Source organism: Argiope bruennichi, chromosome 6 (genome assembly GCF_947563725.1).
Source record: "Argiope bruennichi chromosome 6, qqArgBrue1.1, whole genome shotgun sequence".
Taxonomy (NCBI): Eukaryota; Metazoa; Arthropoda; class Arachnida; order Araneae; family Araneidae; genus Argiope; species Argiope bruennichi.
Window position 1 is genome coordinate 129,744,791 of NC_079156.1, and position 16,623 is coordinate 129,761,413.

The 16,623-nt window shown below is 30.7% G+C and overlaps 1 protein-coding gene across 6 annotated transcripts in view; it reads left to right on the top strand.

Annotated features, from left to right (window-relative positions):
- Positions 1-16,623, top strand: part of LOC129971567 (homeobox protein prospero-like) — a 391,670-nt gene that overhangs the window by 362,522 nt on the left and 12,525 nt on the right. For 5 of the 6 annotated variants that reach the window (XM_056085453.1, XM_056085455.1, XM_056085452.1 and 2 more), the window contains one exon: positions 3,361-3,529. In XM_056085453.1, the coding sequence (XP_055941428.1) occupies positions 3,361-3,529 (169 nt within the window). The remainder of the gene's footprint in view (positions 1-3,360; positions 3,530-16,623) is intronic. The other variant, XM_056085457.1, reaches the window with a different exon arrangement.

Genomic DNA, 16,623 nt, shown 5'->3' on the forward strand with positions numbered 1-16,623 from the left:
AGGAAATTAGAATTAATAATAATATAAATAAGAGTTTTAAAATTTTTCATTCAGTTTTGAGGGAAATATTCACAATCCTAAACATGCGTTAATATGATTAAAATATGCAAATAAAACTTTAAGAATAAAAATGCTAAGATAAAGTAGTTTATATATATATATATATATTTATAAATTTGGATAAATGTAATATAAAATTGTTTTTTAATTATTTCGTTGTTATTTTTATTATTATTATATCGAAAAATATGAAAAAAGGATGCAAACACAAATTCAGAAACTAATTTAAAATTATTACTTTTTATTCTAAGCACCACGATTTAAAATAAAAATTTTGTTCATCCAATACATTTTCAGAGTAAATGGTTAATAATAGTTTTAAATTAAAAAAAAATCTTAAAATAAAAATAATAAATCTACTTTTTAAGAAGTAAAAGAATATTAGATTTAAAAAAAATTAAAGAAATATGAAAGTTTTCTAAATGTTCTAGTTTAGTTTTATGCATTCTTGTAGAACTAAATAAGACGGGAACTTTCTTATTCTCAACCTAATGAATATTAAAAATCTAGGTAAAGTTTCTTGACAACACTGGCAAGAGCCCGCAAACTCTTCGTGTTCGTGGTCCAACTTGTAGGATTTCTGTTTTCTCTTGTAAAGCTTCTTGTTCGGCGATCGGATTTCTTTCTTAAATAGATTAGGGAGTCCACGATCATTGATTAGTCGCTTAACGGATGCTTGAGGTTTAAGAAAGACTACTGCAGTTTTATGGTTTCTTTTTTTCTTGCCCGTCCGTCTTATTTTCAACTAGGGTTTCTCATTTATTGGTTTTTCCTCAATTATTAGTCACTTGTGCACATGTATGAGACAAATTTATTTCGAGTGAACTGTCGTCATTAGTTTCTTTATCTTATGCGACATGGCAACACGGCGTAAGTACAGTTGCAGTTAAGTGGCAGATAGCACGCATAATTGAATTTATCATGTGATTGTAACTTTAGTTGGATTCCATTCTCAAATCATGTCTTAGAGTTTTATTTCTATTAAATGCGAAACATTGAAATTAAAAATTCACGAAGAAATGGAATATTTGTGAAATATTTTGGAATATACTACAGTAAGGAACTTAATTGAAATCTAAATTTTTTCTAACACAAGACTTTTCATAAATTTCGTATTTTTTTTTTTTTCAAATGAATTTAATTTTTAGGAGTTTTTATTTATTTGTATTTCTTAGCAGCGATCGAAATGAAATGTGTTGAGATTTTTTATGAATATGATATCATCTGTTGTTAATGAACTTAAATTTACTTTCTCAATTGGTAAATTACTTTATGTATAAAAAATTGGTTGCATTTTTACTTGTTATTATTACTTCTCATTGTAAAGTCTTTATTCATCTTTGCTTTCTATTGTTCTTAATTTAATCAGAAAAGAAACTTATCTTGAATTGAATGATAATATAGCGATGTAGCAAATTTTGATTTTATTATCAGATGTTAACTTTAGAGCTCATCTTTTAACCTTTAAACTTTCAAAATTGAATGAATGAATTAATTTTTTAATAAAAAAATTTATGAATAGTATTTTTTATTAAATAAATTTGTTTTTCTAAATTGAACCGTTCCTAATTTGCACCTTCTAAAAGACGAATGGGATTTTGTTTTATATATTAGTTTAGTTAAATAAGATATGTTTAGAAATCATAAAATACAAATATTTTTCTACTATTTATTAATATGTGTTCTCACTTTTCTTCAAAATAAAAAAAATTATCAAAATAAATTTAAAAAATATTGAGAGAAATACGAAAATCTAATCATAGTGCTGTATTTTTCCTATCTGTCCCCCACCCCTTCTAAAATCTGAAATGTTTTTATTTCCACTTTCATCATTTATTTTATGGACTGCATGCTCTCTGCTTGCCATTCGTGTGACTATTTTTGTGTCTGATAATTTCACTTTTGTTCATTGCCTTTCTTTCTTGGCATCTTTACTGAAAATGTTTTGAAACATGGCCAACTCCGAAAAAAAGCGACCGTCCATTGTTAAGTAATAATAATAATGAAAGTCTGGAATCGCCTATTTTAATTACAAAGTGTTTTCTTGTATTTCAAAAGCTTTTATGTAGCAAAAAAATATAATTATTTGTTTTTTTTTAAAATGTATGTTAATTCAGCATTAGTCATAAGAATATTGTGTGAAATTTTAATGCAATATTTTAGTTATTTTTGTTAGATTTCCTTTCTAAAAATGGGTACAAATTAAGAAGAATGAGCATTCAAATGTTAAATTAAATAATTTGGGACTTTTTATCGATGAAGTTTCTAAGAATGGATACAAATTAAGAAGAATTTGCAATTTTATCAAAGAAACTTTAATAATTATAGGTGCTATAGTTTTGAAAGGAAATCTAATCGAAATCAATGAAGTAACTTACGTTGACATCCTCGCGCCTTGTATAAAATAGAGCCAATTCATATATCATACGCACTGCCTGAATGTACTTTTAGAAGTGATTGTGCACATTATAAAGAAAAAGCATCTAATAATAATACGTGGTAATAAGCAGATGATTTATATACATAGTTACTTTTTTATGTGACTGATATATCTACTGACACCGTTATGATTAATTATTATAATCCTTTAAAAGAAGGTCTTAGTAATTAAAATTTCTTTTAAACCATGCATCATTGTTTGAATCAATTTAAACTCGCACTAAACATTTGAGAAAATCAAAGCTTATAAATCAATGAATAGGGACGCCAACTATTGGATTGCTACTGTCCCAGTCAGAAATTAATTAATTTGTGAACAGGAACGACAATTATTGGACTATTGCTGTCCCGACCAGAAAATTATGAACGAGGACGACAATTATTAGACTGTTCGTGTCCCAGTCAGAAAATTAGTTTATGAACAGCGTTTACAATTTCTTAGTCCCTGATGCTCCAAATGGATCAATCAATGATTTGGGACATCACTTTCTGGACTGTTATTGATGTCCCATTCTGAAGACGAAGAACTAGAAAAAATAGCAATCAGAACAACTAGTAATGAATTGAACTAGTATTATTAGTAATGAATTAATGGGCCAGGATTCTAATGCCCCAATCGGAAATCAATTAACTTTGTTTTTTGAAACTAATGCTCCAATCGAAAAACTAAGATTCACATTAAGAGCTAGGACTGTCAGATCTTCAGACTTTGTTATTGTTTTTGTATAAATGGGGAAACGGATTCTTGGTGTGTTGGGACAGTGTCTCTTGAGGTTCCGAGTTGGCTTGTTTCCCAATGCGTTCGAGCGGACGCTACATTGGTTCGCTCTGTTTCTCTCTTCTATGTTGGCTCCTTAACAGCGGCCTCGATGCACACGAGTACCTTGACGCCTATGCACCTGAGGAAAGCTAAGCTCATGTTCTTCTTCGCCCGCTACCCGAGCTCCGCCGTCCTCAAGATGTACTTTCCAGACATCCGGTTCAACAAGAACAACACAGCGCAGCTCGTCAAGTGGTTCTCCAACTTTAGGTGAGTCTACCTTCTGTATTATTTGCATGCAACTTCACAACATCTGAAGTTAACTTCGTCTTATCTGCCTTTATAGTTTTATTCTTATAATCAATCAATGTACAGCCAAGTTAACTCCAGACTATTGTGAACAACTTTGCAACAGTCTAGAGTAAGCTTCATTTTATCTGCCATAATAGTTTAATGCTATCCTCAGTGTACAACCAAGTTAACTCCGAACTGTTGTGAACAACTTTGCAACAGTTTGAAGTTAGCTTCTTATCTGCCATAATAGTTTTATCCTTATAGTCAGTGTACGACAGGTTAACCTTAGACTGTTGTGAACTACTTTGTAACAGGTTAGCTTCATCTTATCTGCCATAACAGTTTTATTCTCATCCTCAGGTGTACCAAATTAACTGTAGACTGTTGTGAAGAACTTATATCTTATCTGTCAAAATAGTTTTATTCTTATCCTCAAGTGTGCGACCAAATAAACGCCAGACTGTTGTGAACCATTTCGCAACATTCTGAAGTTATTTTCATCTTATCTGCCATAATAGTTTTATTCTTATCCTCAAGTGTGCGACCAAATTAACACCAGACTTTTGTGAATAACGTCGCAACAGTCTGGAGTTAACTTCGTCTATCTGCCATAATAGTTTTATTCTTATCCTCAAGTGCACGACCAAGTTAAATTTAAATAGTTGTGAACAATCCTTCACAACAGGCAATAACGGTTTGTTTGATTGTTATCCATGATCTGAAATATATTACTTTTTATACTTTGTAGCTTATGTCATTATTCTGTGGATAATAGCAATGTACACATTTAAAAAAAAAACTTTTATTAATATTGCTAGTCCTTTCTGTGTCAGAAACTGATTGGTCGACAAAATCCATATGCTAACTGCTGATTTGGATAATTGCCAGTTTTATTCAGAGGGCAATACTAACTAGTTAATACTAGTGATAATTGTCATTTAAGTGATTCTCAACAAATCTCCATGCATAGAAATCGACCAATATTTTGTGCTGTACACTCACAGAAAAGAACAGTTACCAAAAACTATGAATCATGAAAATCATGAATAGAATGAAATAAACGCATTATTATTTTTACCTTTGTTGTGTCCCCTAGACCTACCTATCTTCTTTGTTCTTCGTCGCTGTGCATATTTCATGTTTGGTTCCGCGTTTTTTTTAAACTGTCGATAATAATTAAAAAATGTTAAACAAGTTTCTCATATATTTGTCATTCGTTTACATTTATTAGGCATTTGGTATCTTTTTTATTCAAGTAAAAGATCATAATCACGACATGATTAACCTTGTCTTAATTCTTCTTATTCAATGATTTAGCTATCTTATGCATTGATTCACGGAATTTTTTGAGATTTCTGTTATTAAATTAAAACAGCAATTAATTTGAAGACTAAAAATAAACTGAACAAGCTTCACCCTCTCATGGTTTTTTTCATCCTTATATGAAATAAAATAGTAATAAACATCTCAAATAGGATACCCAATTTAATTTGGAGCTTTAATAAGTATATCAAGGAATTAGGCAAAGTAGGTTTGCAACTTAATTTAATTATTTTTAAATCTGCTTGCATTGTATTTTAAAAGGAAAAAGCAATCAGAGGTTTATTTTTAAAATTATATGTGTGTAAAAATTAATGCGCAGTTTAAAGATGCGCCTCCTTTATTGATCAAAGGACCATAGTGGACTGGATGTTGGGTTTATTTTATATGATCGCCGTTTCAAAATACAATTCCATCAAAATTCCTATTCAAACTCAAGTGTTGATCTCGGTACGAAATTAGAAAACTTTTCGTAACTCCTCAGTAATAAATAAAACCTATGCGGATTAAAGGTATCGCCAACAATATAGCAGCATTATTGAATATTTTTAGTTTCTATTTGCCTGTAAGGGCTGTACCGCAGGGATCTTTTCAGCATTCTTAGATTGCACCTTATCATCTATACAAAATGTGGTATTTTTCCGCGCCACTTCCTCATTATCTGAAATAATAAAATTCGTCAAATGGAGAAATTGTCTGAGGAAGGTCTGAGATGGATTCTGTCAGAGAAAAGGCCGATGAAAACTTCGAGAAATTTCCTGTTTATTCCTGTCACATCTGCGCAGTAAGTTTTTTTTAGGATTCGTCCATTGTTTAAGTTTCTGCGGCGATCGAACTTTTTTCCTTATTGACATCCGTTAGCGAAAAAAACACTTTTTGTTAGGGAATGAAACTGAATGCTTCGAATGGATATTTTTCCTCGTATTACATATAGGCCATTGCTCTTCAATTTCTTCTTTAGTCTCTATTATAAAGTGTTTTATAATAAAAATAAAACTTCACATTTTCGATGTTTATGCTTTTTAATACTTACATCTTATGTCATGTGGGTATATTAAAAATGACGTCTTCCAAATTTCTAAAAGCATATAATTAATTTAAAAAAATTAAGTTAATGTTTAGATTATATTTTAGTGAGATCTAGAAAATTCCTTTTAAGTTGAAGTGTACAAAATGGAAAAGGGAAAAAAATGTTTTCTCCTCCCCTTTTTTACATCGATTCAAACAATGATCAATGTCTCTTCCGAACACCTGTGAAGTGACTCATTTTTATCTATATTATCAACAAATGTATCCAATACAAATTTTGTGTTAAAACAGGAAAATTTAGTGCTATCTGTCAGTTGATTAGAGAGTCAACAGATTAGTGGTATAAAAAGAATAAAATTCTGATGGTTTCTTAATACATGGTCTGTCTGTCAGTCGTTAAATAGTAATAAGATCTATACAGCCCTTATACCATCCATTCGTAAAAATATTAGAAAGTGGAAATTCGTGAATTAATTTTTTTCAACTATTTCTAAAAATTTAAAGATTATAGTTGATATAGTGCAACTTGTAATGAATAATATCAAAAATAAGAATTTTATTTTGGTAAAATAATAAAGAAAATATTTCGAAAAGTTTCAAAATAAACGGATTTAAAAAGAATTAACAAAATCCTTTTATTATACAATAGATTTAATAAAATTTCGCATTTTATTAAGCTTTAAATCGAGGCAGCGTTGGAATGGGAACCAACTTTTATGTAATAGAAATTTGTTTCACTTATGAAAATTGTATGGCGAGTAGGCGTCAATCTCAAACAGTCGAATGCATTTGCTGAGAGAGAGAAAAGTATGAAACGGAAATCAAATCGTGGAGAGATAATTGATTTGTAATAAATACAATGTAATAAACGTATTTCACTTTGCATGGTCCCCTCTTCGCATTTTTGATACATATTGAATTAAGTATTAACTAGGAACAACACGCAGTCACATCTGCAAAACTTTAATTCTGATATCACGCAATGATACACTCTTTTGTATAATCAGGTACCAAGGCAAGTATAATCAAGTATGTACAATCAACAGTGCCTAGTTATACATAAATGTACAGAAATTGACAATCAAAAATGCTATTTACTATCTAACTCGTTTCACAACAGTTTTTTATAGTTCAGTCATGAATTCAATGAGAATACAGCTTTGGAATTTTTTTAAACATCTATATTTCAAATTTGGTATTGGTTCCTGACTATGTAACAGCATTCGAATAATTAAAAAAAAAAGTTTTATTTTATTTATAAAGCATTGCTTCAAGATGCTCATAAAAAAATTCAAGTAGTACTGTTCATTTGTTTATCGATACTTGCTTATAATTTAACAATATTTACGGAATTTCATTTATTGTAAATTTTTGCATTAAAAAAATCGTAGTTAACTTTTGCAATACTTTAAATTTTTTAGATTGTTTATTGTATACCAAATCATAGCTTTTAATTTTAAAATTTCTGTTCAATAGTATGTTTAGAATCGTATACTAAAGAATTTTTAACTACATTTTTTTTCTCATTGGTCACTAAGCATTATTGTTTTCCTATTCAAAATTTTCACAATGAAATATGTTGATATTTTAAACTCTTTTTTACATTTGATTACACAGTTTTATTTGATCGAATCATTGAAATGTGACAGAAAATGTTTCGGAATTCAAATCAGTTTTTAATCTTAAAATTTCTGTTCAAAAGTATGTTTAGTATCGAACACTAAAGAATTTTTAAGTATATATTTTTTTTCTCATTGGGTTTTAAGTATTATCGTTTTTCTATTCAAAATTTTCAAAATAAAATACTTTTTTACATATGATTACACAATTTTATTGGATCGGATCATTCAATTGCGACAGAAAATATTTCGGTATTTAATGAAATCATTTACATTAATTAGCACTGCGTTGTTTTTTGAGATAAGTCCATTTTTGTAAGTTAGAAATTCTGTTTTTTAAGAGGTGGGATTCTTTTTTTTTTGTACGAGTAGAGAACAATTTAATGGGAGAGATCTCTCTCCTTTAAAATGATTGGATGCAGTTTTTAAAAATCGACCAATGAACGGAATTTGGACTCACAGCTTTGATCTCCCGCAACATCTTGGCATGTGACTTATCTCCTGTAGAAGGTTCGCATTTCTCAGGGTGAGGTAATCTTGTTTATCAGAACCATTTCAGAAGATGCGCATTGTTTTTTGCGGTGCCTTATCTTTCATCTGATTTCTTTAAGGTTGACGAATTCTCAGCTGCCCTTGCACATCGGGGAAGATTTCCTCACTATTATTAATAGTTAGCTAACTACGTATGCTTTCTGCCTTATCGCGACATTATCGTTCTTAAAATAATTCGATTCTGTGTTGATAAACTGGGAGGGAGGGGAAAGGGGAAGGTCTGAAGTCAGATTCGATTGTCCTTGTCAATCATCTTCGGAGATAACTGCGTTTTTACAGACTTTGGAAGGTCGAACGTTTGGAAGAATGGTTGTTTTCTGTGATACCTGTTTTGCTTGAATGTTCTTGTAATAAATCTTTCTTGGAAATGAGAGATAACACGATTTAACAAGTACTGTTGCAAAAATCTTTTAGCTTTTCTCTGTCAAGAATCACTTTGGACAGAAATTATTATTTTATTTATTTATTTATTTCGCAAACAAGTTTTTATTCGGAGTGGCCTGGTGAATCTTAAAACAGGAAATGATTTTTTAAAGGCAAATATTATTTTGATGTAGAATTTTTAGACCAAACAAAAAGTTGAATTTCAATGGCTTCTACGGAATTAGAAAGTGGGAAAACGATTCAGGAATTTTAGATTCTTTCTTAAAAAGAATCTGTAAGTTAAAAATATGAGGATTTTTTTACTAGTGCTTAAATTTATTATTAGAATATATAAACAATAAAAACAACTAATAGAATGATTCGAAGGATTTTTTAATAGATAATTTACCGTGAAAAAGTTTTTAAAGAATATGGCATAACAAAAATATTCATAAATTAAAAAGAATTTGTTCTTGAAAATGTTCAGTATTAAACTTGTACTCTTCAGTAAATTGGAGGGAAAAAGAGACAAACTTATTAACTAGTAAAACTAATCTGATTTTCCAGTAATGAATATCATCTATTTGAAAATGTTAAGAAAATGACATCAAATTATCCTTGAAACTATATTTTGAAACATAAATTCATTCATAAGTCTTAATTAAGGCAGAATAGGATGTCTATTCCGTGTTAAGAAACAATGCGTCATAAAGTAGAGTCCTATTTTTATTCGAGGCTTTCTGCCTCTTCGAAATTAAAATCTTTAAATTTAGAATATTTTTGAGGTACAGAAGCTGGTTTTTGAATGATTCTGGTTTTATTTGTGTCGTAAAAAGAGAAGGGGGTCTTTATAATCTTATTTTTTTTATTGCGAAATTTTATTTTGCATTAAAAAATGTATTAAAATGAACCACTTGTTAAATAATAATACAAAAAATGAAATATATATTAAGTTAAATTTAGAAAATAATGATAAGGTAAGCTTAGGTTTTTTTCATTATAAACATTCGATCATTTTAAATTATATCATTTTTCATTATAAAAGTCGATGTAAAATTTTCCTCAACTCTACTTCCAAAACCGCTGTCGAAGAATCTCTGTTAGTGCTCAACGCTGTTGTTCTTAAAGGTATTGTGTCATTTTTTGTGGATCTTTTTTAAGTTGATTTCTCGTCCAATGCTTCAAAAACATTTTTACCAAAACAAAATATATTTTGACTTCATTTATTCAGGTTATTTCAACTTCAGTTTTAAAAGCTTCCTTTTTTTAAAATTTTTTTTTTTTATTGCTATTAAGTGATACAAAATATACATCATTACTGTTTCAATATGTATAAACATTTAAATCATTTAAAATTGCTTTTTTTTATAAGCATATTTGCAATATACCTGAGAAAGCATGCATTATGAATATGCATTCAGTACAGTTAAAGAATCGTTTGCGCTTTTATCCCTCTAAGCTTAATTGAAACGCACTTCAAGATTCCCTTATTGCGTATACATGCGTGCATTTAAATTCGTTTGCTTTTTCATCTCTATAAGCGCAAATGAAATATACCTCAAGATCGCTTCATTGTGTACACGTACACAGTTAAAAATCGTTTGGCGGGACAAGACTGGGGAGGGAAACCGATTGCCAAAGACGCGAGGCCTGTGCAATTGAATAGGGCGGAACTGCGCGCTTAAGGTCACGGAAAAGGGATCCCATAATGAGGCAGTTGTGCCGGACGGATGCCTTTTCTGTTTCAGGCCGTGGACCGTGACCGTTTGGCCATTACCTGCAGATGGCCGCGCTCCTGCAAGACCCGATTAAGACCCGCCTGAATAGAATGCACTTCCCCCCTTTTTTCAGCCATGTAGGCCGTGACGCAACTTCCACTTCCTTTGCTGCCTGTCTCTGTCTCTCCTTTTTTTTGTGTCGTAATTTTTTTTTACCATGTCGTCCCGGTTGTCTTGTGGAGTGGGCGGCTCCTCAGCGTGCCATTGGTCCTCCTCGGCCCCTCCTTCCCGTCTTCTTTTCCTCGAATGGCGAGGCGTCTTGGCGGTTTCTTTTCGTCTCCGAGACCTTCCCATTGGAGAAGGGACGGAGGCGTCTTCCGCCAATCGTCTTCGAGAATGCGCGAGGAAGCGGCGCATGGTGGAGGGTCTTGCTCGGGACCTCCCCCTCTTGAAGGCTGCCAAGAAAGAAAAAAATCGAAAGAATTTCTTACCTTTTGGGGAATATAGAGATTTTCCTTCGAATTTAGTGTGTAAGAAAATCGATTGAAGCGGAAGATGCAGTCTGTCTTAAAACAAAATTATTTTATTCATCAAGAAATAACTAATACGGCCTAATATCGGTGGATAAATTTTCAAACATCGATAAGTGTATTTCCTTAAAATGCAAATGAGTAATACAATTATTTTATTAGAATTTCACATTGTAGAAATATATTCGGGAAAAAGATTAAAAGAAGTTCCAGAAAATTATTGAAAACTGATTACATTTGCTGAGCTTAAAATTTTTTTTAAAAAAAATCGAATGGGCGCAAAGATTCGAATAAAAGGAGTCCGGATGATCGAATTTACTATTAATCAGGAAACAGATGCAGTAGAATGCTCTGAAAAGATCAGAACCAGCAAGTTAAGTGAGATATTTCAGAAAAATGGTTGATTTAATTTTGCGCATTTACGTATTAATTGATTGAGAAGAGGCCGGTAAATGAGACCAAAGCGTTGCTGCTTAAAATTACTAAAGGAGGCTCTAAAGATTTCAGGTATTATTTCAAATCAATGTATTACAAAAGCATGGTTACAAAGTGAGTGAAAATATTTGTAAAATAATCAAGAAAATTATCTTTATTTATAACATTTCTTTCAATTTAACGAATAATTACTTTAAGCTTAATTCCTTTGTAGCTTATCATTTGTTAATGCTTCTCTTTCTGCTTTATTTTTCACTTTTGGGGTCGCGGTAATTTTTTTCAATCGAAAAAGGGTGGCGAAAAATATACTTTTTTATATACTTCTTCCTTTAAAAAAAAAGAAATGTTATGTGTTGTTTATAGTGAATGTTGTTTTACCCACAAGGTATTTTTTTCCTGTTTGAGGGGTTTTGACTTTTTTTTAAAAAAATCTTATTTATTAATTAGAGCAATATTTGGTGCAGTAAAGTCAAAATTAGTTTTTTCTCCCCGCCACTAGAGTGTATTTCTTTCACATAATGTCTATAATCCCTCTCAGCTTTGGTTGTGTGCTCTCTTTATTTTGCTGTTTCCGCCAGAACGTTTTCCGCATCGATTTCGCTATTTCAGCCATTTGTTTCCCTTCGCCGTTTCACAAACAATCGATTTAAGGGTGCACTCACCTTTTGTGGCGGGGCGCTTTTATTTCATTTTTGTTCGACCATCACCGGTGATTTTTCAGGCAACGGTAAATATTGAGAACAAAGATTCTGAGATTTAAGTTAAGATTATTATTATTATATTTTAATTAAAGGGATTCGAACCCATAGTCCGGGACATTGCTGCATGATATTGTTTTTCGATTGATTTGTTTATCGTTATTTCATTTTTAAATATTGTTGTCTTCTTTATATGACCTCATCGTGTATAAATGCGGTAACTAAAAGTTTGAAAAAGTCCTATAAATATTCTTAAAAATTTTTTTTAATTATAAAGGTTGGAGAAAAAAAATTGTACGTAAATAAATTAACAGCACGGAAAAGTTATTTTTTAATCCTCCAGTTGCGTATCCCGCAGTTTCCGCGGGTTGGCAATCAGTCCATTTTCTATTGCACCCCTCGTTTTTTGCAATTTGTTTATATTTTTAAAATTATAGATTTTTATTTTATCATATTATTGTTTATTATAGATTTTTATTTTATCATATTATTGTTGATTATAGATTTTTATTTTATCATATTATTGTTGATTATAGATTTTTATTTTACCATATTATTGTCGTGCAACATATAGTATCAGTTCGCTTTGTTTAAAACATATTTGAACTTTTTGCAAACATCGCATCTAAATACTGATTTTAAAAAATTGCATAATCAGATGGTTAACTTTTAAAATTGTGTTAAAAAAATTATGTTCGTTAAAAAGTCCGTAAGTTTGGAGGAAAAACATTAACATTTTGATAAATTTTTAATTAAAATTTCGGAAACTGTTTTCTTAATTCGCATCTACTATCCAAGAAGTAATTAAAAACCAAATATTTTAACTCTTTGCACTCGGAGGGCTCCCCTCGGGCATCATTTAAGATAATGTATCATTTTGATGTTTTATTTCTTTGTTTTATTTAAAATTTTTATTGTTACAAATACCTACATAGTGGCAAGAATGTGTAGGTTGACTTTTTAGGTAAATTCGACTTGAAACAATTAAATATGTTTGCTTTTCAAAGCAATAAACAAATCCCTGTATTAGTTAAACAATTTTGCATCGAATTTCATTTACAAGCGCAAAGGGTTAAATCCAATGGTCAACACTGTAAAGGGTTTTGGACGACTTTTTTTTTTTTTTAATTATATGTGCCATACCATGCAATTTGTAGAAAGTATGCTAGCTTGTAAACATTATCATTTTTAAAATGTCCTTATTTGTTGATTTACCTATCCATTTCAATTAAACTTCAGTGACATTTTTGAGTTTTTCATATTAAAAATTGCACAAGATAGATGCATTGTGGTATATCAATAAATAAAAAAAAAATCTTTATTGTACATATAAATAAGTTACTCTTTAAATTATAGTTCACTTCAAGACCGGCATGCAGTCTATAAATTGTGGCAAGCATGATTAAAAATCTGTTCAATATGTAAATGCAATTCCCTTTATTTTATTATCTGCTCTATATTTTTGATAAAATACAAAGCAGATTATAAGTTTTAGAATTCAAAATTCGGCACTTAGTTATTTCTTGGGTTCTCCGATTTTCCAGTGTTTACTCTTTGAATGATGAATTTAACTACCGTTTTAATTAGACACATCGTATTTCGACAATTAGTTATTATTTCATCCTATATAATGCTTGAAATGATAGAGTCTGTGTAACTAATTTTTTTTTTCTTTTTTTGTTAATTGCAGATGTTTTGACTTATTTATAGATTTAAATATAAACAACTTAGAGACACATGTCCTACGTCAATGTTAATGATTCATTTTTGTTACCAGTTTTGTGGTTCTCACTGAATAATACCGATTCCGAACGAAAGAATGTGGTTTATATCAAGTAGCTAACTTAACCCCTTAGCTATCATGCCTTTGTGTCATCGGGTTTTTTTTTTAAAGTTATAAGCTAAAATTATCTGAGGACGCTATTATTCAATATAAAAAATACACATAATGCGCAAACGCCTTAAGTGTTCTATGGATTCTAAGTTGCATCAGTAGTATATCCGATTTGTGAAACGGAAAATGTAATCTAATTAGATAGAAAGGGAAACAGAATAAGGGATTAAATAAATGTGCACAGATGCTTTGTGCTAGCATTGTATTTCGGAAGAATTAGTTTTACTAAAACTATCTGGCAAATTAAAAACTATCACAACTTCCAGCGTTTGTTTTTGGATTCCTGTGAGGTTCGCGATTTGCAGCTTAAGAAATCCTGCTTTACTGCAAAAGTTAGATAAGCATAATCTAACATTTTATTTTAGAAAAGGAAAAATTGCTTTGTCTGTATTTTCTGAAGCTCTGTTTCGTGGCAGTAATGTTCTACACCGAACGCTTCAAAAATATCTTCGAGTTTTTTTTCCCCCCTTCGTCTCCAGTGTTCCACTCTTTTTCTTCTAGTTTCATTTAGCTGTCTTTTTTTTTTTTTTTCACTTCCTTTCTAAACCAAATTCCGTCTCCTTCTTCACCCCTTCCGATAAGGGATGCATTCGCCGGGATCGTTTGGTGCGTTATCTCTCGGACCCCCGAGCTCAAAAGAAGGCGCACAAAACGACGCTTTTGGGCGGTAATTAACGCCAACCCCTTTCTTTCCTTTTCTGCTCCTAATTAAGACGACCGACGCTTTTCTCCGTAACCGTAACTCTCTCTCCTTCTCTCGGCTGAAACAATACCAGTTTAAAAGAGAGACAGAAAAAAGCCAACTCTGTGAAACATTCTTTTCAAAAATTTTAAATACTCCGCTTGTTTACTACATAACTCATAAAATCTCTCCTCCACCCACCCCTCTACAAAGAGGGAGTGTGGGGGGGGGAGATGTTCATAATCGTTTGCATTTTTCGCAGGCGGGTGGGTGTGCTTTTCGATTTGATTAATTTATACCCCCCTCTTGCACTATCTTATTTATTAAGGTAGATAAAGAGAGCTGCTCGGAACGATACTTTAAGTGTAATTATTACACCCTCGATAAAACCGCGCGCCGATAAGGGGATGTTAGAAGATGCTGGAAAAGACCCGAGATGCTGTTAATTACGACGTTTTGTTAATTAAGTCGGCCGTCGCGTCTGCACTTACGGCCAGCCCCTCTGAGACTGCCGCGGAAAAAGATGCTTTCCCTGCTTCTAGAGATATCTTACGCACCCCCACCGCATCCTTCAGACGATTTTGGGTCATTCTTTAGGTCAAGTGGTAGAGGTTGCGAGGCAGCCTTGGTGTACAGGAGTGGCTGCTACACCTACAATTCTGTCTTGATACTATGTTTTGAAATCTTATACTAAGATGCAACGATCTGTTATTTTATCTTTTGAAATCCTTTATTTAATCACTCCTTCTTTTTAAAATTCTATTTCGGTGAAAATCAATTATTAGAAAATATTCCTACTTGATAAACTTTTGAAATGATCGTAAATTATAAAATTCGAGACACCTAGCATGTGATATAGTGATTAAAAACATACTGGTGAAAAAGGTACAAAAACCATATCGTTATAATAAATTATTCGATTTGTAAATTTCAAGATTTCCGCATGTACTGACAGCAAGTTTTTTAAACCTACTTCAATCGTATTTGTACTTTTATTCATCATCTTTGGCACTTGAATTAGATGCAGAACTGGGGTATCTAATAATAAACGTAGGCAAGTGCCTAGAGCTTCATAATTTATTTATTTATTTCAAGGTAATAATAAACGTGTGCATTTATGAGATCTGTGAAGGCTCCACTTCAAATTAAAACCAAGTATCGTATAAATTTAGAAATGAGCAGCATAATTACCGTCTGCAAATTTTACCATATTACTAATTCACTATACTTTTATTTACAACTATATTTTATTATGTTTTATTTTTAAATATTTTCGAATGAACTAACAGCAGGTCTTTTATAACTTACACCAATTGTATTATCTAATAATCGAAATAGGCAAGTGCCTAGAATCTCACATTTTTTCCCTTTATTTTCATGGTAATTTAAATGTATGTATTTATGAAATTTATAAATACCTTTCTTCAAATTAAAATGAAGTATCGTATAAATTTTATAACATTACTTTATCAATATTTAAACCGAATTGCTATCTGCGAAATTTACTATATTGTCGTACAGTATAAAATTAGTATGTTTCTTTATAAGTTTTTTTAAAATCCAAACTTGTAATTTGATTGTGTTAAAAAAAATTTTGTATTTTTAGCAATTAATTTGCTTAAAATGACTTTTAATTTTTATTTTTTAAAAAGTCTTTGAAGTCACCTTTCTTGAAAGTGTTTCTCATTTAAATGCTTTGTTATTTCTTGTTAAAGTTGCTTATATGAAAATTAAATTAAAATCAATAATAATAATAATTAAAAAATGATTTTGCAAATTAGAATCTGGAATCGAGGTACCCTGAGATTTGCATTATCTAAAAGCGTCAAGACAGTTTAATTTAATCCTGATAAGACGCAGATTTTGAAAAAAAACAACTAGCAATTAATGCTTATTCTAGTAACTCTTTATATTAGAAAAAAAAAAAAAAAGTCAACGTGTTCTATAAATACCATTTAATATATACAGATTATTTAAATATATACAGATTTTTTAAATTCAAATTTGATGTTAATTAATTTTTAAAAAAAAGAGCGTGTCTAGTTTCTGTAAATCTTTATGTCGACAAATTAGATTCTTTAGTAAATGACATTTGTTGTTATAAATCTGCGTTATTTTACTTTAATAGAAAATTTTTAATTCTCGTATAATTAAAGAGTTTAATTCTGTTTAATAAAATAGTTTTAACTGTTTTGCTGATGGATTTTTAGGAAGTTTTAGGATTATACTT